Source organism: Eublepharis macularius, chromosome 7 (assembly GCF_028583425.1).
Source record: "Eublepharis macularius isolate TG4126 chromosome 7, MPM_Emac_v1.0, whole genome shotgun sequence".
Lineage (NCBI taxonomy): Eukaryota > Metazoa > Chordata > Lepidosauria > Squamata > Eublepharidae > Eublepharis > Eublepharis macularius.
Window position 1 is genome coordinate 139695718 of NC_072796.1, and position 22835 is coordinate 139718552.

Here is a 22835-nt window from a genome sequence, read left to right on the forward strand (position 1 = left end):
AGACCCTTTCAAGATGAAAAGGCTACATAAAAAGATGCATATTTATTGCTGCTGGTCACATTAGACAAAGGGAACAGGCGACTCTCCCTGTAGCATGGGCAGCCGAGTTTTCTTTTCATTATTGCTAGTAAATCATGCTTGGTCAAGCATTTCTGCCTGCTTCAAAGGACAAGAAAGGTTTCACTTCTGAAAGCAGAGGGAAGAGCGCCTTGATGTGTGTTTATGTCTCAGGAGTACAATTATAGCTCCAGGGAGCAAAATAGGTGGACTGAAGCTGATAGGATATTATTTCGTAGAATTATAGAGTTGGAAGGGGCCTTAAAGACCATCCAGTCCCACCCTCTGCCCAATGCAGGAACAGCCTAAAGCATCCCCAAGAAGGATTCGTCCAGCCTCTCCTTGAAGACTGCCAATGAGGGGGAACCCACCACATCCCTAGGCAGCTGATATGTGCACCTATTGAATTGGTTTAAAAGCAAATATCCTGGTTTGTATCTCAGGACTGGACCAGAACCAACAGGTTGAAATTAAATCAAAAGAGTTTTCGGCTAAACATTAGGAAGAACTTCCTGACAGTTACAGCGGTTCCCCAGTGGAACAGGCTTCCTCGGGAGGTGGTGGGCTCTCCTTCTTTGGAGGTTTTTAAACAGAGGCTAGATGGCCATCTGACAGCCATGCTGATTCTGTGAACCTGGGCAGATCTTGAGAGAGGAGGTAGGAAGGGCTACACCAGCCCTTAGTTCTCGTGGCCCCTTCGTACATACACAGGGTAATATGAATCGCCACTCTGGGGTCAGGAAGCAATTTCCCCCAGGCCAATTTAGCCAGGGATCCTGGAGGTTTTTTGCCAACTTCTGGGGATGGAGCAGGGGTTACTGGGAGTAGGGGGGTAGTTGTGAATTTCCTACATTGTGCAGGGGGTTGGACTAGATGACCCTGGAGATCCCTTTTTACCCTGTGATTCTATAATTCTGTGATCTCCAGAGTGTTAGATGTGCCTGCCTTCATCTCTGCTCTCACTTATACTTGCATATGGGGGCCTTCCCTGTCCCAAATCCTCTCCTGACAAATGAGCAAGGATGGTCCTGTCTCCCTTGGAGTAGAGAAGATGTACCGTAGGATCCATCAGTGACTTCAGGCTTATTTCAGACAGGTTTCATCTGTATATACCTACAGAGAAATGTCCCACCATCACCCCACAAGTCATTTGTAGTTCCATGCTCACTTTATCTGGCCCCTGGCAGCCCAGCCGGATTTTAAGTGATGGTTGTGAACTTCAGAAAGAGTTGGTTCAGAATGTGTTCACTGCAAATGAGCATGTTAGAGTTATTGCAAGTTTAGGGGTCAGAGTATCTGACTATCGGTAGAGAGACACGTTCAAATCTCCACTCATCTGCAAAGCTCACTGGTAGAGGTGGGCATGAGCTGAAAAAAATGGTGGTTCGTTCGGTTCGTGGTTCATCATGGTTCATGAACCAAGAACCACGAACTTTCAGAACTTGCCCCAGTTTGCAAACCGGTTTGTTTGGTTCATGAAAAGGTCACTTCCAGGTCAGCAGAAGATCTACAGAGAGCCCATCCCCCTCCAATTGCCTAGGAAACTGATTGATCGGTGCCAGGCTGTCTGTAGTAAGGAACCAAAATACAAACCAAACGAACCGGGCTAAAATTTGTCATAGTTTGTAAGAAATGAGCTCCCACAAACCACCAGTTCGCAAGCCACGAACTGGCTCGGTTCGTGACGAGCTTTGGTTCGTAATTTGGTTCGTGCCCACCTCTATTCACTGGGTGTTGTTGTGTATCCTTAGAAGAATGGTGAGATGTGACATGTAGATAGATAACTGATCATGGCGTGTGTGTATCCTGTCACTGAGATGCCTAGAGTCTTTGGGATGCTTGGGGTTGACTCTCTATGCTCCCTGCCTCTTCTGTGTGAATGCTGATCTTTGCTTCGCTTCTCTTCTGACACCTGTCCCTTTCTCTCTCCCTTTCCAGGTGATCTGTACCTTGGTGGCAGCATTCCTGCACTTTTTCTTCCTCTCCTCCTTCTGTTGGGTGCTGACGGAGGCTTGGCAATCCTACATGGCTGTGACGGGCAGGCTACGGAACCGCATCATCCGCAAACGCTTCCTCTGTCTTGGATGGGGTGAGGACTGCTGGCAGGAACCTGATCGATTAGCGATATGACAGGCACTGAGCAGTGATGCCGATGGAGGGCTTTGCATGTGACAAGAGCAGAATTTCACTCCCATGAAGCCAAAGAAGTTTCTTAATTTACATTGCAATGCTGAGATGGGGTGTATTTGCAATCAGGCTGTGGTTCCAATCTCTGTTTTCTGCATTTATTTTGTCTTGCTTTGGATCCCAGTTGACACCAGAGAACTAACTTCCTTTCTCTCTTTCTGTCTTCTGTTTATTTATTGGCATTTCTTATCCCACTTTCCTTCCAAAACAACTTATGCCAAATACCAACAAAATTTAAATAAACGAACTACTTATATATGCCTTTAAATGTGCATATGTGCCAGTTTGGTGTAGTGGTTAAGAGTGCAGGACTCTAATCTGGAGAGCCAGGTTTGATTCCCCACTCCTCCACTTGAAGCCAGCTGGGTGACCTTGGGCTAGTCACGGCTCTCTCTGGAGTTCTCTCAGCCCCACCCACCTCACAGGGTGTTTTGTTGTGGGGATAATAATGGCATACTTTGTAAACCACTCTGAGTGGGCATTAAGTTATCCTGAAGGGCGAGTATATAAACTGATTGTTGTTGTTTTTATTATAGAAACATTCCTATACAGGCTTGCAAGTCTTGAATAAAACTTGCTGCCATACCCCTTTGCATGATTATTCTACCCACATGTTTTGCCTGAAAAGGGCTAAGGTTTCTCTCAAAATTGTTGTCTAGTAGCCCAGGATGTCTTGACTATTGGAAAATATAAGCCACAGCCCATACTTACATCATACAAGCAGCCTTATACTGAGAGTTTCTCTATACAAGACATCTAGCACGTGAAGAACATATATTGAGAGATTTAATGTTAGTCAGGAAGGGTAGTTTAAAAAGACAGAGCCGGTGGCAGGGCAAAGGCTTTGCTGTACACTGGTGCTGTGTGAAGGGGCTGTGAAATGCCAGAAGGGAAACTTCAGCCCATGATAACCTCTCCAGGTCCAAACCTGGAAGGCAGCTCCAACCCATTTCTATTGCTTGCTGTCCTCTAGTTGCAATCCCACACAGTTTTAGACTGGAAAAGTGAAATTGACAGAGCCTTCTGGGAGGCGAAGATGAAATTAACAAACCCTCTGAGAGCCCCGCTACAAGTGACATTTTACACATGAAGGGCACTTGATCATTTTCGCAAGTCTTTCTGGGAACTGAAGTCCCTCTCCCCCACCCCTTTTCCTTCTATTCCTTCCCCTCTCTGTTAGAATGGCTGCCTGAAGAGATGGAGAAAGCCTACGGCAACAGCAGCTTTTGCAAATCGTCTTGCTGGGGGGGTGGGGGATGCTCTGAAGAAAGCTGACATGTCGGTGAAGTCCTAGTGTCCTTCTCCTCTCTGTTAGAACTGTTAGAATCGCTGCCTGAAAAGTCAGAGAAAGCCTGCGGCAACAGCAGCTTTTGCAAATTGTTCTTCCAGTCACAAGCCTGCTCTCAACGATTTTTGGGGGCGGGCAGCTGCAACTTTCTCAGCTTTCTCCAGAGCATCCCCCCCCCCCCCCGAGAAAGATGATTTGCAAAAGCTGCTGTTGCCGTAGGCTTTCTCTATCTCTTCAGGCAGCCATTCTAACAGAGAGGGGAAGGAACAGAAGGAAAAGGGGTGGGGGAGAGGGACTTCTGTTCCCAGAAAGACTTGCAAAAATGATCAAGTGCCCTTCACGTGTAAAATGTCACTTGTAGCGAAGCTCTGAGAAGTGATCTCCACCTGCTCTATCTTTTTAAACTACTCTTCCCTGCTAATGTTGCATCTCCCTACACTCGATGAACACACCCCGAGGCGTCTTGTGTAGAAAGACTATGAGTCAGGCCATTGGCCCATCTAGTCCAATGTTGTGTCGAACAGTGGCTGTCCCAGAGCTCAGGCAGCGGTCTTGTCCAGTGCTGCTCCCAGAGATCTGTTTAACTTCAGATAGCAGGGACTGAAGCTGAGGCCTGCCATTGAGAAATGTCCTCTTCAATCACTCTTGTTATGAATTTAATAGTAAAAACAGGACATAGTGCAGTGCAGTCCTCTAGCAGGTAGGACTGTGGGTATTGTATTACACAATCCCATGCTTAAATTGGGTTCTGGGGTGGGAATTTCCAGTACCCAGGAACAGACATCTGTGTTTGCAGATTACAAACTTCATTTGCTAGTCTATCATATGTTTTCTTCTGTTCCTACCGTTGTGGCCTACTCTGAATGCAGGCTTCACCATTCCTACCGCTATTTTCTTGGCATAACCTAAGTATATCTATTAACCTCTGGCATTACCCTGGTGGGTGGTGTGTCCTAGATTGGAATCCCCTAGGGAATTTAAAAGGAGTTGTCTGCTTTGCACATAAATGTACTAGAAGGTTAAAGGCAGAGCGTTGATGCCCATGCCCTGCCTTGCTGTAGGCTTCTGGGCAGAGAGGATGCCATCAGCACAGCCCACCAAACTGCAGAACAGGGTTTAGAGACAAAGAGACTTTCTTGAATCCAGAAGAGCGAAGGGACAGTATAGTCCATGTTGGGTGGATCAAAGAGTGGACTTTAAGGGGATGGAGGGGAGAAGGAAAATGGTAAGCAATGTTTAAGGTTATTCTACAATGTATTTCAGGCTAATGATATTCTACAATAGACTAATCCCAAATAGATTTTTTTCAAATGTGTCCTGCTTTGGTTCTAGAGTTTTAACTAAATTCCTGCACTCTGAAGAGGATGGTGGGCAATATTGATTCAGTCAGAAGGCAGCCAGCTGTATTTAGGAGCACTGCCTCTAGACTGCCTCTAGATTAAACTATCCCTGCATGCAGAAAGCTAGTACGTTCAGGGAAAAGGTTTACACCAAACCTTTCCTTGATGTGATAATTTACAATATACAGGGTTTTTTTTTTTTCTGGAGGAAGCTGGAGAAACTATGCCCCCTCTCAGCTGCAAATTGAATGGGACCCCTCTCTACCAATCAATTACATATTTACCTTTTCTCACACGAATTCAGGGCAAAATACATGGTTCTTCTATCACAAGGACCCTGTGAGGTAGGTTACACTGAAAGAGAGAAAGATTGGATCACAATCACAAAGAATGTAATGGCTGAGGGAGGATTTGAACCCAGATCTCCGCGGTCCTAATCCGATACTTTAAACGATGCACTTAGGGGGTTACTATAGAATACGCCTGGCTCAAGATCACAAAGAATTTAATGGCTGAATGAGGATTTGAACCCATGGTCCTAATCCAATACTTTAAATGATGAACGTAGGGTGTAACTATAGAATATGCCTGGCCAGGAAGCAATTTCCCCAGGCTATTTTGGCTGGGGATCCTGATGGTGTTTTGCCATCTTTTGGGCATGGAGCAGGGGTCACTGGGAGTGTAGGGGGAGGCAGTTGTGAATTTCCTGCCCTGTGCAGGGGGTTGGACTAGATGACCCTACAGATCCCTTCCAACCCTATGATTCTATGTGGTGGGGAAACAGATGCACGACTGGACTTACAGTCAGACATACATCAGGGGACTTAACTTAAAAAAGTACTCATTTGTTCTACATTGCAAGAGACCCCTGTGAGGGGTGAGAAGGAGCTCTTGTCTTCCTTCCCTCCCTGCTTTCCCCAGCAGAAAGGGAGGTGGAGAACATTTTGCCCCTTTTCTCTGGCTCAAGCGGGGTAAAAAAAAACCCCGCCCTTTCCACTGGCATGGAAAATGAACCAGTGCTTTTAAAGGTGAGTCTCCTAATGTTCATCTGACTGTGAGTCCAGTCACGCATTCATGTCCCAGCTCAGACCGGGCACATTACGCCGCTCTCTGAGATGGGGTTTTTCTCTCCAGAGACATCCCCCTATTTACTGTTGCTTTGGCTTATTGTCTTGAATGACTTTAATTTATTTGCTTTCAGTCTTACCTCCTGTAATCCATGTTGAATTACTGTTTAACATTTTTTCTATAAGCCCGGCAATACCTAATGCGTTCTGAAAATATCCGCCCAAAGAACACACAAGCAGAAGCAAAGAGGAAAACAATTCAGTGCGATTCAACATGGAATACAGTGGGAGAAAAAAACCCCAAAATCAGTAAAGGATAAACAGATTCACCAGTGAATCTGCCCACATCCCCACCACTTGCTAAGAGTTTGTGTGTGTTATGTGCCGTCAAGTTGCCCTGACTTATGGAGATCCAATGAATGAGAGACCTTCAAAAGGCCCATGATGTGACCAAAATACGATAGCCTCAGTTTTGTCATTTTAGCTTCCATGCAGAATTCAGGCTTGATTTTATCGAGAACCCACTTTTTTTGTCTTTTTGGCCGTACACGGCATCCGCAATCTCTCCTCCAGCCCCACATTTCAAATGAATCAATTTTCTTCCCTGTTAGCTTTAACCTAATTAAAAAAAAGTACACATTGAAATGCTCTGTTCTGTACTGTAATTTTAAATGACCCTGACTTGGATAGCCCGGGTGAGCCCGATCCCATCAGATCTCAGAAGCTAAGCACAGGGCCGGATCTAGAGGGGGGGCAGGGGGGTAGTCTGCCCCCAGCGCCGCCAGGGAGGGGGCGCCAGAAGCAGCTCCCAGAGCGTGCAGGCGGCTGCATGGGCAGCCACGCTGCCTTTTGCTTGCCCCGTGGGACAGGGGGCGGCAGGCTTGCTGTGCACCCCCTGTCCTTCAGGGCAGGAAAAGGGCAGCGCTGCCACCCACGCCATTCACTTGCCCTACAGGAGAGGGGGCAGCCAGCCACCTCCTGTCCCGCAGGGCAGGTGCATGGCACAGGCAGCCTCACAGGCTCCCGCGCTGCCTTTTGCTTGCCCTGCGGGACAGGGGGCAGCCGGCTTGCCGTGCACCCCCTGTCCTGTAGGGCAGGCAAAGGGCAGCGCAGCCACCCACGCCACTCACTTGCCCTGCAGGAGAGGGGGCAGCCGGCCACCCCCTGTCCCGCGGGGCAGGCACATGGCGTGGGCAGCCTCGCAGCCCCCGTGCACTGCCTTTTGCTTGCTCCGCAGGACAGAGGGCGCGCGGCAAGCCGGTCGCCCCCTGTCCCACAGGGCAGGCAAAAGACAGCGTGGGGGGCTGCAAAGCAGCTTCCCAGCCCCCTGCGCTGCCTCCGGCACACCGCGTCAGGAGCGTGTGCGCGCTGTGCGCACGAGGGCCGGCAAGCATTGCCCCGGGCGCCGGGAGCGCTAGATCTGGCCCTGGCTAAGCAGGGTCGGCCTTGGTTAGCAATTGGATGGGAGACCTCCAAGGAAGACCAGGGTTGCAGAGGCAGGCAGTGGCAAACCACCTCAATTTGTCTCTTGCCCTGAAAACGCCAGCAGGCGTCGCCATAAGTCAGCTATGACTTGACGGCACTCTCCACCAATTTAAAATGACCCACAGAATCATAAATCGGGTCATGAAAAACTAGAGCGGGCAGGGAAGTCAGAATTGTCTTCCCAGATCTTACCCAGGTTGAAAATTTGGTGACCTCTTTCGCAGGGTTGTTGTAAGGATAAAATGGGGGAGAGGCCATGTGTTTGCAGGGATTAGATCTAGATGTCTGTGAAACTACAGCACAGACCACACGTACTAGCACAGCAGCATACTATTTAGGGTGGGGTGTGATTGCATTTCCCCTGTGGGAAAGATAAGTATGCTTTGTATGCAGGAGGAATGACGTTTTCCTGCAACGTGAATAATTCCTTGGCAAAAAGGCGTCCAGATTTGCATCCCACCTTCTATTCTCATACTTTGGCCCATTAGCCTTGCTCTTCCCCTCAGTTGCCAAAAGCATCTGCCCTCCCCCATCACTGCATCGTGTCTCAGACCTTCCTGAAATCCTTCTACTGGCTTCCTGCCCCCTTTAGGCGGATTCCATGTGTCATTGGACATTGTGCAATCCTAATACTTCACTTCCTGGATTTTTTTCCAGATTCGGATCTCCACATAGCTGAAAATTCAGGAGGTGAACAGTTACAATAGTGCAGTATCCAATAGTGTGTGAACCCCCTGCAAGAGCCAGCACAAATTCCTTGCCTTTCAAAGCTCTTGATTCATCTTATCTTGTTTTCCCCTGAAAACTCCACCAGAAGGTCAGCATAAGTCAGCTATGACTTGATAGCACTCTTTACTCCAGGAAACGATGAAAGAGAAAGGGGGTTTCTCTAGGCATTTTTCTGATAGCAGAAAGCACTTGATTTCATTAATGTTTAAATGATTTTTAAGATGTTTATTTTATGTGTAGCTATTGGCGGCAGGGGACAAACTCTAGGTTCAGAAATCCAAAAATTCAACCCCCCCCCCCTTTCAATTTAACCTACTTCAGGGTGGGAAATAAAATGCCATGTCGTTTGTGAACTGAAAGTATTACGTGGAAATAACAGTGGTGGTGGTAGCAATAGAAGTATTTTCCAAACTGCCAGTTTGGAAAATACTTATCTTTGTGGTTTGCATGGTGAAGAAGGAAAGGAGTTCCCATTTTTATCAAACAGTAGGCAAGGTTGAAGAGGAGAGGCAGATTCCCAAAGGAAAACAAACCGTTTTGCAAGTAACTCTTTCTGTTATGTTTTACTCCATTTAGGTCTGCCAGCCCTGGTGGTTGCGATCTCCGTGGGATTCACAAAAGCCAAGGGGTACGGCACCGTGAATTAGTGAGTAATTTCACTCTTTTTCGCTTGAGATGCATTTGTCCCCTAAATAATAATAACTGCCCTTACATACCACTCTTCTAGAAAGACCAGAGCTCCACTAAGAATGGTAAACAAGGTCAGTGTTATTATTACCCCCACAATACAGCTGGGGAGCTGGGCTGAGAAGAGTGGCTTACCCAAGGCAGGAGTGGTATTCGAACCATCAGAGTGCTGATTTGCAACCCAACCACTATGCTACAGCAACTCTCCTGAACAGAAGTTCTTCTGGAAATCTGCCAGGACTCCCTAGAACTAGTCCAATAGGTGGCCTGTGGCTTGCTCCTTCCTTCCTTCCTTCCTTCCAACCACTTAATCATTATGTTAGAATAGCTTCAAGGATTTTCCTTCAGATTTTGTGAGTGTGCAACGAAGGAGGTTCTGCAAGATCTAGCATTAGCATCAAACTTTATATGGCCTTAGAGTTCCATAACTCCGGTCTGCTGCAATTTGTAAAAATGCAAAAAGCAGCCACAGGCAGCTCCCAGCCCAGATAAGGAATGTGGTACTAGACTGAGAGTCATTGATACTGCCCACTGTGCCACCCGCCCTTCACCCCCTCCCCTTGAATCTGCTGTTTGAGCAACGAAAGGAGGCATAAAGCTACTGTAGGGAAACTGTATTGTTTTACCTTGGGGAATATAACATCTCTAGTGGAGGGTGTGGCCAAGGTTGGAAAAATGGTATGGGGGAAAGTTAAAAACCAGTCCTTCAGTGCTTCATGCCCAATCCAATATCCCATCCCCATTTTTATCCCTGTAAGAAATACCAAAGTTCTTAATCACAAGCTCTTCCAAGCCACATTGGTTTTGGCTCTTCAGAAAGTCAATGTTATATTGCCAAAGAACAGTGCAAGTTTCTTCTGAACCTCTTCTATTACAGAAAGGATCTGCCTAGGCTGGAAGAAGGTGTCAGACCTGGCTAAGTGGAACGGCAGGATAGAAGCCAGTATATTTTGACAGCATTGGCAGTGATTATTTCCTTGTTTAATACTTCTCAATAACTGCAACACTGTCACTGATGATAAAAGCTACCCTTAGAAATTTCATGTTCAGAGGCAGTAGTATTCTAGTTGCCAGAAGACAGAGGGCTCTTCCACACTGAGTTTTTTTGGAGGGGGCATAATTTCTGGCTCTTGATCTCCTGATTTCCTTCCACATTTTTGGCCCTTAGTTTTCACTTTGGTTTGTTGTTGTTGTTATTGTTATTTTCCCTGTTTTCTTTCTCCAGTTCTTTTGACATCACTTTTACCTCGCTGTATCTTTTTAAGCTGATTCTGAGAGCGGGACCACAAGTGACGCCTGACACAGGTTGGACACTAGTCAGCTTCCCTCAAGTTTTGATGGGGAATGTAGGCATCCTGGTCTTGCAGCTTGGCTCTCTGACTGCTGTCCAATGGACTTTCCAACTGTCACTTGTCCAACATTCTGCCAAGCTGCCTACATTTCCCATCAAAACTTGAGGGAAGCTGGCAAGTGTCCAACCTGTGTCAGGGGTCACTTGTGGTCCCGCTCTGTGTCTCCATTGTTCCTTGTGCTGAATATTTCTTTTGGTTTAGTTTGTCCTTTTCACTCCCACCCACCTCCAACCCCACTTTCTGACGATTTGTCCTCATCAAACCACTCCTCCATCCCTCCCTCCCTCCTTCCTTCCCCCTCTTGGTTTTGCTTTCCGTCTTTTTAAAAAAGGTCATTTTTATAACATTATAATGACCTGACATCATAATAACAGATGCAGCAGATTCTCTGAATCCCCAGCTTTCATTTTGAAAAAAAAAATTCTCTAGCCCTTTCTGTTTCTGAGATACAAGGGGAAAGGCATATCTCCTCAATGGCAGGGGCTAGCGTCTTCCTTTTTTAAAAAGTGAAAGATGCAGATTACAACATTAGATTGTTATATTATGAAATTGAGGATTTTTTTTAAATGCATCATCGTCAGCAACCTTTTATTGGCATTCAGTAAAAACAATTTACATCAAGCAGGGCAGAAACCAAAATACAGCAAAATAAGTCAACAGAAGAATTAACCATATACTCCCTAATCCAAATAGCAATTGAGAGATACAATGCAACTGTCTATGTAGTGTGGGGACATTGATCTGATAGTAAGAAAGAAGCTAATCCTCTTTCAGGTTGACCCTGACAATTGATCAACAGAGGGCTAATCAAAGAGTCCTGCACGTGAAAAAAATGCAAAAAAACCTAGGGGAGGGACTTACACATGCACTAAAAATAAAGACGGGGAGGAGTGCTGTTAGGTCACCAATGATGCCATTGACAATGGCAGTTCTCTAGCTTGAACATCCTGATTATTTGGGGCATGTGATAAAGACATAAATTGACTCCACAACTGTTAAAATGCCAAGGGTCGGCAGATGTACAGAACAGTAACCAAACTGATTCCAGTGTTTGTAGATTGTCTGCTAAGAAAATCAAGAATAATTTGAGAGTTCGGAAAAGCCCAAAGAGTGAAGGAGCATGGTTTGTTTCAGACCCTGCATTTTTTGGAAGCATCTGATTGGCCACTTAAGGAAAAAAATGGCTGGACTAAATGGATCTTTGTTTTGATCCAACAGGGCTGCTTTTGAGTTCTTAGGTTTCCATACGTCATGTGGTCGTGGAGTGGACATAGGGTCAAAGTTCATTATGAACAATAATAATCTTTACCGGTGAATATTCCAATAAGGATAACATTTCTTTTTACTGGGAAATTTGCTGTTTTATGATTGCATCCATATTATTGCCCAACATTCTTTGTTATTAGTTTAGAAATATGGGAATTGCTGGTGTTTCCATTCCACAAATTACGTGGAACAGACAAAGCCACCTTGATTGGAACCCGTCTTTCTGAACTGATAGTGGAAGTGGGTCATGACTGAATTCTACTTTTCATCAAGCTCTGGTGCAAATTATTCCAGGACTTTCTAGGCAGAGCGGTGGCAACAAAGTGGCCTTTGCTTTGAACTCGAGTTCGATTCCGTTTCATCAGAGTCTGTGCTCAACTCTAGTAGCCTGAATGCGCTCTGTGCTCTATCACTGAGATTCATTCCTCCAAACGTTGCTTGGGAACATTGGCTAGCGAAAGATCCCAGGGGCATTCTGTTGGCATAGATATGAAGAGGAGCAGATGCTCATAAAGATAAAATGACTGAGAATGCCAAGCTGAATAACTCAGCAAACTCAGCAACAATGTCAGGACGGAATTTAGGGACTCCAGATGTCCACATGGGAGATCCCCAATGGTCGTGGAAAAGCAGGCAAGAGGACCAGTGGAAATTAAGCTGTAAAGGGGAGAAACAAAGGCAACCAAGTGCAATATTTTGGAGCATTTTTGGGGGGGGGGGAGTATTCTTGCGCACTTTCCACTGACCTCCAGAAATCTAATACATGTAAATCATTCTGGGGAAAAGTAACTTTTTGGAAATTTACGTAATTTATGAAATAAATTTTATCCCTGCTGACTCTGCTAACCAACTCTATAGCTTCTTGAGCTCACCATAATAACAACAACATTCATTTTATATACTGCCCTTCATGACAACTTAATACCCACTCAGAGTGGTTTATAAAGTGTGTTGTTATTATCCTCACGACAATCACCCTGTGATGTGGGTGGAGCTGAGAGAGCTGTGACTGACCCAAAGTCACCCAGCTGGCTTCAAGTGGAGGAGTGGGGAATCAAACCTGGTTCTCTAGATTAGAGTCCTGCCACTCTTAAACGATACACTGAACTGGCTCTCTGCTATAGATAGGGTTGACAGATCCAGGTTGGAAAATTCCTGAAGGTTTTTGAGGTGGAGCCAGTGGAGGATGAGGTTTGGGAAGGGGAGGGACTTCAGCAGGGTATAATGCCATAGAATCCACTTTGCCAAACACCCGTTTTCTCCAGTGGAGCTGATCTTTGTGGCCTGGAGATCAGCTGTAAATTCCAAGAGATCTCCAGCCACCACCTGATATTTGGCAACCCTATCTATAGCAGTAGCTGAATACTGCTAAAAGAGTTGCAGCCATACTGTATGAAGCAACAGTGACAGCACCCATCCCGTTTTGGTGAATCACAAATTTAGCATTATAACAAACTTCATACTCCACCATTCTCCCTGGTGGGGACCTGAAGCAGCTGACATTGTTCTGCTGTCCTCCATTTTATCCTCCCAACAGCCCTGTGAAGTAGGTCTGGCTGAGAGTGTGTGAGGGGTCCAAAGTCTGCCTCCAACTTTCAGAGGTAGAGTGGAGGGTCTGAACCATGATCTTAGTGTGATATTCTACCCACTACACCACACAAGGTGTTCCAGGCACTGCAACTTTCACCACCATTATGAAGCTCGTCACCAATTTTAAGACTTTATTTTGGTTGAGTTATGCCTGCCAAACCATGGATCCCAAAGCAAAAAAAGAGGTGGGGTCCTGAGGAATTTGTGGGCCAGGTTGTTTCAAATCCATTCAGGTTGCAACTCTCATGATCGTCTTGAAGGTGGTGGTCAATTTTGAGACTCCTAGTTTCAATTTCTGAGGAGATATATGTGCCATGTAGTTGGGTGGACAGACAGATGGACAGACAAGTTATATGTGCCATGGAGCTGGATGGACAGCCAGGCAGGCAGACAGACAGACAGACAGACAGACAGATGAGTTATATGTGCCATGGAGTTGGATGGAAGGACAGACAGACAGACAAGTTGTATGTGCCATGGAGCTGGATAGACAGACAGACAGACAACAAGTCATATGTGCCATGTAGTAGGATCGACAGATGGACTTGACGAGTTATATGTGCCATGGAGTTGGACGGATGGATGGACAGGCAGCAAGACAGACAGACAGACGAGTTATATGTGCCATGAAGTTGGATGGACAGATAGACAGACAGACAGACAAGTTGTATGTGCTGTGGAGCTGGATGAACAGACAGACAGACAGACGAATTATATGTGCCATGAAGTTGGATGGACAGACAGACAGACAGACAGACAGACAGACAGACAGACGAGTTATATGTGCCATGGAGTTGGATGGACAGACAGACAGACAGACAGACAGACAATGGAGCCTTTTATTATTATGGATTTACTTCATTTATAACCTGCCTTTCTCTCTGAGACTCAAGGTGGGTTACACAGTGAAAAGCAATACAAATAGCATGAGACACCCAAACGAAAATGCAACCAGATTAACAGTGAAATCCTAAGAAGAGCTACTCCAGTCTATGTTTATGTTTATATATTATGTTTATTATTAGATTTATATCTTGCCCTCCCTGTACGCAGACTCAGAGTGGCTCACAACAAAAATTTAAAAACAGATTTAAAACACATATTAAAACAGATAAAACCAATCAATTAATACAAATGTACATAAATAGATATCAATATCTATCTCAGATACTATCTTAAACCCATAAAGTGCAGACAGTAGAAGATGAAAATGATTGATCTCAGGCAGCCTATTGATTTCAATGGGCTTAGACTGGAGTAACTCTTCTTAGGATTTCACTGGAGGATGCCCAAAGTTAGAAATAATGCACAAAAAAAAAATAGAGTACTAGACATGATAACGTCATAAGCAGTGCAAAAATTGAATTACAAAAGTAGAAAACAATACAGTAAGAGCAAGATAATGCATTCACTAAACTACAATCTTGTTCTCTTTGTAAATGTGCCCTCCATTCTATTATCCTACAGCCTACTTCTATTTTTAGAAATGTCATATGCTACACAAAGGACACTTTCTGTGAATGGACTTCACCCGTTCTCATCTCTGTTGTCCCACTGGCTCATTCTGCCTTGTGTACCAGTCTTTGAATTCACTTCAACTACTATTTCTAAAATTAATTCTGTAATCAGAACTTTCACTTCCTATAGCTCATTTGCATCTTTTCTGCACTCCCGATGTATGCGCGCGCACCGATGAAATGCTGCAAAAAGGTGCTCTTGATGCGATAATGCATGAGGCAAGAATATTCTTTTAATAGTGTTTTATCAGTGTGCACATGGCAATACCGGGCCGGGCGGGGGGGAGGGGGGAGGAGAGGTGAAAAAATAATAATACAAGAACTGAGCACTTCCAAGTTGCACTTGTTCAAATTGCAAAATTAATTTGAGAAATCCTCTAAGTTACTGTGGGTGGAAAATCTACCCCTCTCTCCAATAATCTATGCACACTATGTACACTCCCCCCCCGCCATATATCTGGATTAATATGACTTACCTTATTTAAGAACAAGCAATGAATATTGCATTGAGACTTTATCTGTGCAATCCTAAACAGAGTTACTCCAGAGTTACCCCAGAGTTACTACTGGCTTAGACTGGAGTAACTCTTCTTAAAATAGCATTGTAAAAATATACCAAATAAGGCCAATTTCTGCAGCTCCCCTGTGGCTATAGCTTCCTCTCCCAGCCTCCTTCTCAATGCTTGACTCCCTATCTATCAATCCAATAGTGAGACTCACTTCAGACATAATGTAAAACCATGGCTTGTTTCAATGATGGTTAATCTCTGAAATTAGGATTTGACTCACAACGGATCATTTGAATCCTAGTTTGCCACAACGTATCTCGATTTCATCCCCTTTTGCTCTGGCCAGGCATTTCTAAAGCCGTTAGCATGCAAGGACAGCACTCGGGACCAGGCTGGGTTTAAGCCAAGCTGTTAGTACATTACACAAAATCATCACAAAGGCTTCCTGTGGTTAATACACCCATTTTAAAGTATGGTTTCAGACACTGGTTTGAAAGACTTCAGTTGACGGAGTGGCCTGTCTCAAGCGATCACATTTATCAGAAGTTAGCTTAATTATACTAAGGCCAAGGGGACATAGTTGAGTAGTTGTGTTCTTGGTTTATTATATCTTAAAACAGGTACAACTGTGTCATAGCTTAGCAAGATTAAGCCTAGATGGATTTCCTCCCTTCTATTTCTTTTCCTACCAGATTATGGTTGCAACTCTAATTTCCTGGCAAAAAGCCCTGCTGAATAACATGTGGCTTACTTCTAAGTAGACCTATTTAGGATTGCTCCCTACATCTCCTATCTGTGCTCCCATCTCTGTTTATAGATAGAGTTGCCAACCAACTGCCTGAAGAAAAAATCTCCTGGACCTTTAAGAAGGCCTTAACCAGGTGGTAGAAAAGAGCAAGAGTCCAGTAGCACCTCTAAGACTAACAAAATTTGTGGTAGGGTATGAGCTTTTGTGAGTCACAGCAGCTGTGGGTCATGAAAGCTCATGCCCTACCACATATTTCATTAGTCTTAGAGGTGCTACTGGACTCTTGCTCTTTTCTACTGCTACAGACAGACTAAGGGCCAAGCTACAAGTCTGTCTGCTACAGACAGACTAAGGGACAAGCTACAAGTGACTTGTAGCTTGGCCCTAACACAGCTACCCACCTTGATCCTTAACCAGATGATATTATTTACCTCCGTGCTGTTAAAAGATTCAGCTACCCAGTTCAAATATGTCTCATCCCTCTAAGAGATGTCAAAAAATACTCTATCACTTTAATAGGGATTTAATATATCTTCTATATGTTAAGCCTCTATTAAAGAGATATTTTTCTCTAGGACAGTGGTCAATCGTATTTATAGTTATGTCTATATCTTAAGACATCCACATTTTGGTATTCCACTATTAACGTCCAGTTAAAAGGTCTTCTGTTGAAGGTGTCATGAATGTCCTTTATCGCTTGACTAGCAACCCAGTCTGTTGTGTAAGCAACAGGCTTGGGAGGAGTGTGGTGCTGGGGTGGGCTTCTCCATCGATGCCACTGCAGCGACAGAGAAGGCTGGCCCGGCAGTATACTGAGCCTCCCCACCGCTCTGTTACCACTGCAGAGCTGTGCCAGTGCGCCCCACTGCCTCCATGGCTGCTGCTTCTCCAGGCTTCTCCATCGCCGTGTTGCCAACGACTCACTGCACCAGGATAAAAAGTGAGTCATCGCCAATACGGCTTGCCTTTTATATAGTGGAAGGTTCTGGAGAGCTGCTGCCAGTTATAAGAGGCAGTGCTGAGCTGGGGGACCAATGTTCGGGCGCAGTGTAAGACAGCTTCCTAGTTTCACCCCACGGCTTCACATTACATCTGAACTGTCTTAGAGAGAAAACCAGCCACACCTATGAGCTGGAAGACAGCAGTGTGACGCTGCTGTCTTGGCCTCACTGGGCCAAATTTATTTTGTAAGATGCCACACTGCACATTTATATATTTTGCTTTATTGACACTAGTACCTGCCCTACAATTAATCTCCTCCTTGGTATGAACTCTCCTTAGGTTTGATTTCCATCTTTTTGATATGTGCTTCTTTGATGACCATGCTGTGCCTTTGACGGGAGAGTTTTGCCCCTGATCTGACATCTCTGTTCTCCTTCTTTCTTTCCTAGCTGTTGGCTGTCTCTGGAAGGAGGTTTGCTTTATGCCTTCGTGGGACCCGCGGCTGCTGTTGTTTTGGTACTTGACCCTGCCTCTGCACTTTCTTTTCCCTGTGTATGCATTCCCCATGCTTTCAATGCCCCCAAAGTCTGTTTTCCTAAACAAATCTACTTTCAAGAAGATATAAGCCCTGGAGGAAGGCAAAAGTGCCTGAGCTAAAGTACTTTCTCCATAGGGATTTTTTGTTCTGAATAAATTCAGAGAGTGACTGTCATAGCAATGGCTTGCTCTGAATGAAGTCCTTTGGGAAATGTTGGTCTTTTGAATATGCTGCAGTAACAGAGGCCTGATGCTATGCTAAAGTGATGCCAAAACACTTACTATTAATACATTTATTAGTTACAGTCTTATCCCTCCTTTCTTCCAACATGGAAACCAAGGAAGCAACCATGACATGGTTTCCCAGGAGATTTTCTAACCAGCCACTAACCAGACCCTGACCCACTTAGCTTCAGCAGCATTTCTGTTCTGGGTGTTCCACAACCATTTTGTGGAAACTAGGCACAGACAAAACCTTAATTGAGAAATTTACAAATTTCTAAAATGTTTTGGACATGGATTCCATACCCCTAAAGGAAAAGTCCTCTAAAAGGCAGGCTTTTCCCTCTTCACTTAGATAGATAGATAGATAGATAGATAGATAGATAGATAGATAGATAGATAGATAGATAGATAGATAGATAGATAGATAGATAGATAGATAGATAGATAGATAGATAGATAGATAGATAGATAGATAGATAGATAGATAGATAGATAGATAGATAGATGGATGGGCCGGCGTGTTGGTGGGCTGGCAGGCCGACCAACTGACCGACCGATAATTTAATTTAATGTATTAGATTTCTTGCCTGCCCTCTCTGTGAGGGATAGATAGAGCCACCTTTAGGAGAAAAATATGAGCATAGTTTGGAGCGAGGAAATGGTGGGGGATAGATGACTGCAGCTGTACCGGCATGGCCATTTTGCTTCACCTTGGTTTTCAAACCAGAGCTGTGTTTTTCAGAGGATCCACATGACATCAGCCCCCAAGATCCCCTTTCAAGGAATCCCCCTGCCTTGCTCTGTTCGTTTCCAAAACAACTTTGGTGAAAGTTGCAGTTCAGATCAGTTGTGCAACCAGGGCTTTTTTTCAGCTGGAACCGATGGTGCGGAGGGCAATCGAAACTCCCCTCTGTCTGGAGATCAGGGGGTGGGGCCACCGGCCATGTGACCATTTTCTGAGGGCAACCCACTGAGTTCCACCCCCTCTTTTCCCAGAAAAAAAGCCCTGTGTGCAACCATGTGGAAAGGAAGGTGTGTGCTTCTGGACCGTCTGCCCACAGCAGCGCCATTGCATGGCTGTCGTCTCCTTGTGCCCAATATTTCCCTCCCCCTGCAGCACCAGGAGGCTTTTTAAAAAATGCAGAACTGCTTACTTTTAAAAAAGCAAGCAAAAGTCCATCCGCTGGCGTTAGGGAGAGGAAAAATGGTGAGGGCAAAGGGGGGGACTGAAATCATGGCAAATGCAGCCATGTGGTCGAATGCCGTGTGGATGAAGCCTCAAAATTGGGAACAATAAGAGGGCTTGTTCAGAAGGAAGATTTCCATGTGTTATCCTCCCTCCCGTGAAAATTGCTCCTCCTTTGCTATGGTTTTTGTCCCGTGAGGTTCCAGGTGTGCGTTTACTTGCTTAAACTTATGTCTGGAACACCATACAGGTGAGGTCGATTTCCCCGCCCCCCCCCCAATAAAAACTGGGGAGCGATAGAAGGATTAAGCACCTCCTTCCAAAACTCCTTTCATGCTCTGCAATGAGGAAGTAGGTGGCTAGTCTGTCATTTGACACATTCATGTATACTGTTGTTATAAAGAGACGCTATTTTAAAGAGATCAGATAAATCTAGGAAGGATATGTCTATCAAAGGCAAACCAACTTGATAGACCCTCCATGTCCAGAGAACTTAATATAATAACAGTGTTCTTATATACTGCTCTTCTAGAAAAATTAGTGCTCCACTCAGAGTCTCTCTACACAAGATATGTTATATGGGATGCGCAAGTGTAGGGAGACATAATGTTAGCTGGGAAGCATAGTTTTAAAAGACAGAGCCTGCGGAGATCACTCCTCAGAGAGTTTGTTAATTTCATCTTCACCTCCCCAAAGGCATCTTTACCTCCCTTTGGGGAGGTAAAGATGAAATTAACAAACTCTCTGAAGAGCGATCTCCACAGATTCTGTCTTTTTAAATCCAGAGGAGTTAGTTGTGTTATTCTGTAGTAGCAAAATAGTAAAGAGTCCAATGGCACCTTAAACACTAACCAACTTTATTGTAGCATAAGCTTTCGAGAACCACAGCTCTCTTTGTTAGATGCATCTGATGAAGAGAACTGTGATTCTCAAAAGCTTATGCTACAATAAAGTTGGTTAGTGTTTAAGGTGCTACTGGACTCCTTACTATTTGTCTTTTTAAACCACCTTCATGTAGAGAGGTGAAATTGACAGAGCCTTCCGGGAGGGGAAGATGAAATTAACAATACCTCTGAGGAGCAATCTTCACGGGCTCTGTCTTTTAAACTAGACTTCCCGGCTAATACTGCGTCTCCCTACACTTGAGTGTCCCCATGTAACATGTCTTGTGTAGAACAAAGTCTTCTGAACAAAGTCGATGTTATTATTCTTATCCCCACATGTCCAATTACCAGAAAGCAAAGAGTGAGAGAAACACAACTGGCCAGCAGCTGCAGGGAAGATCAATAAGGAGTCTGCTTTGTATAGTATTTTGGGATGTTTTCCCTGGGAAGCTGCTATGGTGCATCTCAGGAAATGTGATCCCAACCCTATTGCCATCCTGCCAGTCTTGTTATTTGGCATGCTGCATCTCTCCAGGATGCTCCCCCGCCAAGAAGATCGTGCCAAGTTTGAAGAGGCTGAAGCGACCTACACCCACCCAAAAGGATATCTGGGGTGCTGACATTTCCCGGTAGCCAAATTGCCGTTGCTGCTGTGCCTTCTATTGGGGATGCTGAAGAGCAGCTCCCTCGACCAAAGAGACGTATCATTCCTTAGGCATGCCTGCTGGTTGACTCCTTTTGATTGATATTCCTTGGGACTCTCTTGAAAAATTGGTTTGACTCCAACGTCTGCCTTCCCAGACACCAAACGTCCATCATGCAAATTGCATCAGGACTGAGAATCAGAGGTAGTAGATATCAAGGTTCCTCTCGACTTTGGTATGAGTTCTAATGCCCCCTCCAATTTGCTACTAGCCTCTCTTTAGCATTGCTAAACAGGCCTGAGGGGGGGAGCCATGGTCATGGTGGATGGGCAGCTTTACTCCTAAGCAGAGTTACTCCAGTTTAAGCCGATTGAAATCAATGAAAGCAGGGCTCATTTCGAGGGGGAACATGCAAGAACACAGTTCTGGCAGTTCCCCAAAGAGGTCACATGTCAGGTGGCCCCACCCTCCTGACTGTCAGCAGTTTTGGGCCCGTTTTGGCCTGGATTGGGGCTGAAACGGTCCGGATCAGGCCTCTGACAGGTGGTGGATTACTCTCCCACTCAGCACGTGGAGTGATCCTGACCATTTTGGGCCCCTTTTTGGCCATTTTCTGCCCCTTTTTGCTATTTTGGGCCCAATTTCGGCCCTGAATGGCCAGGATTGAGTCCAAAACAGCCAGGATAGGTGATGCCAAGAGGTGTGGCATATGCGAATCAGCTATGCCAATGACACATTTCCAGTGATGTCAAGGGGTGTGGCATATGCTAATGAGTTGTGCTAATAAGTTATGCTAATGAGTTCCTCCAGCTCTTTTTCTATGAAATGACCCCTGGCCTGGAGTACCTCTGTTTAGGATCGCACTGTTTGAGGGTTGTTTCCTGCATGATTGTGTTTCTGAATCCCACCAGATCAGGCATTCAAACAAAATGTATCTGTTGTTGTTTCTCTTCCAACAGGTGAACATGGTTATTGGTATTCTGGTGTTTAACAAACTTGTATCCAAAGATGGAATAACAGATAAGAAACTGAAGGAACGGGCAGGGTATGCCTTATATCAATAATAATACCTCTAAGCAAAGAGCAAATCTAGAGATCTGAAAAGTCACAATCGATAACCGGGCTGGAGAAGGGGGATGAAATGGCGATAATGCAAAAAAATAAGGCCAACTGATAAGGAGAGCTAAAATTATCCATGTGGACAGAGAAATTTTCACGACGGTATGGTTTGCAGCAACTCCTGAGCTATGCACTACATAATTTTTAAGCAGAGGCTAGATGGCCATCTGACAGCAATGCTGATTCTTTGAAACTAGGCAGATTATGAAAGGGAGAGCAGGAAGGGTTACATCAGTGCTTAGTTACGCACCCAGGGTGAAGCTGACCACCACCTTGAGGTAAGGAAGCAATTTTCCCCAGGCAAATTTGTCTAGTGATCCTGGACATGGGCTAAGGGTCACTGTTATGCACAAACTTGTGCCTTAGGTGTCCCTCTCGCCAATCACAATAAGAGACACACACCACGGAGTCCTGTAGAATGAAGCAATATATGATTGTTTAATTTAAACAATGGAGGAGCCTATTTTCACAGGAGTAGGTGGTCTCCTTGTGTCCTGAGCTCATCAAAATTACAATAGAAATACAGGCAATTAATACTTTCAGATAATCATAACAATATTACAGTATTCTAATATTTGATATCTTATTGGCTCGTAACATATCTAGGGTCAGTTCTGATTTGAAGATGCAATTCTGGGCTGGCCCCTCTATTTGGGGGAATTCCAGTCTTCACAGTTTTTTTTTCTCTGCCCTCATTTTGGAAGGACACTGTCTAACCTTTTACCTACTTTCTTCTGGGCATAATACTTTCAAGGGCGCCAATGAGTCTCAATCTGGTGGATAGGAAGGGATGTTTTCCTATTCGTGCCCTTTTCCCCAGTTTCTTCTCAGCTTTAAGGAAGATAATACCACAGGTGGCCAAAACCAGCTTGCTGCGTCAAATAAGTGCAGCCCTAAAAGCAGTATATCAGTTCTTACAGAGTGTCAAGTCTTCTTGTTTCAAGTGTCAAATTCTTACAGGTTACATTACTAGTACTACTTTGGCTCCTGAGCATAGAAAAAGTGCAAAGCATGTAATACTGAAAAAGCATAGGTTTAGTATATAAAAATAAGTATATAAAAACCCTCCAAATCTATATCCATCATCACTGGGGGCATGGGGCAGAGGTGGTTGTGAATTTCCTGCATTGTGCAGAGGGTTGGACTAGATGGCCTTAGAGGTCCCTTCCAACCCGATGATTCTCTGATTCTATGAATTTCAGCAACCCAAACTATGCTGAACTCAGACTAAAGGAAGAATCACGGCAGGAGGATGGTCTGTTTTGAGATGCAGCAGCCCCAGACACACAGGGAAAGGGAGTGGTTTCCAATGCTAACAGTAACAGGAACGTATGAATGTAGGATGCCAAGCTCTCCTTGCTGTTCTCAGGGAGGGGGGAGCTACAGCCCGATGGCAGAATTGGCATAAATCACTCCCTTCCCTCTTGCGTGTGCTCTTCCTTAAATGGAGCAAGCACTATGGAAGAGGGGAGGGGG

At 45.0% G+C, this 22835-nt stretch overlaps 1 protein-coding gene across 1 annotated transcript in view; it reads left to right on the forward strand.

Moving 5' to 3' along the window:
- Nucleotides 1–22835, forward strand: part of ADGRB1 (adhesion G protein-coupled receptor B1) — a 357612-nt gene that overhangs the window by 286220 nt on the left and 48557 nt on the right. The window contains exons 23-26 of the mRNA XM_054985938.1: nucleotides 1996–2146; nucleotides 8730–8799; nucleotides 17214–17280; nucleotides 21200–21285. Of these exons, the coding sequence (XP_054841913.1) occupies nucleotides 1996–2146; nucleotides 8730–8799; nucleotides 17214–17280; nucleotides 21200–21285 (374 nt within the window). The remainder of the gene's footprint in view (nucleotides 1–1995; nucleotides 2147–8729; nucleotides 8800–17213; nucleotides 17281–21199; nucleotides 21286–22835) is intronic.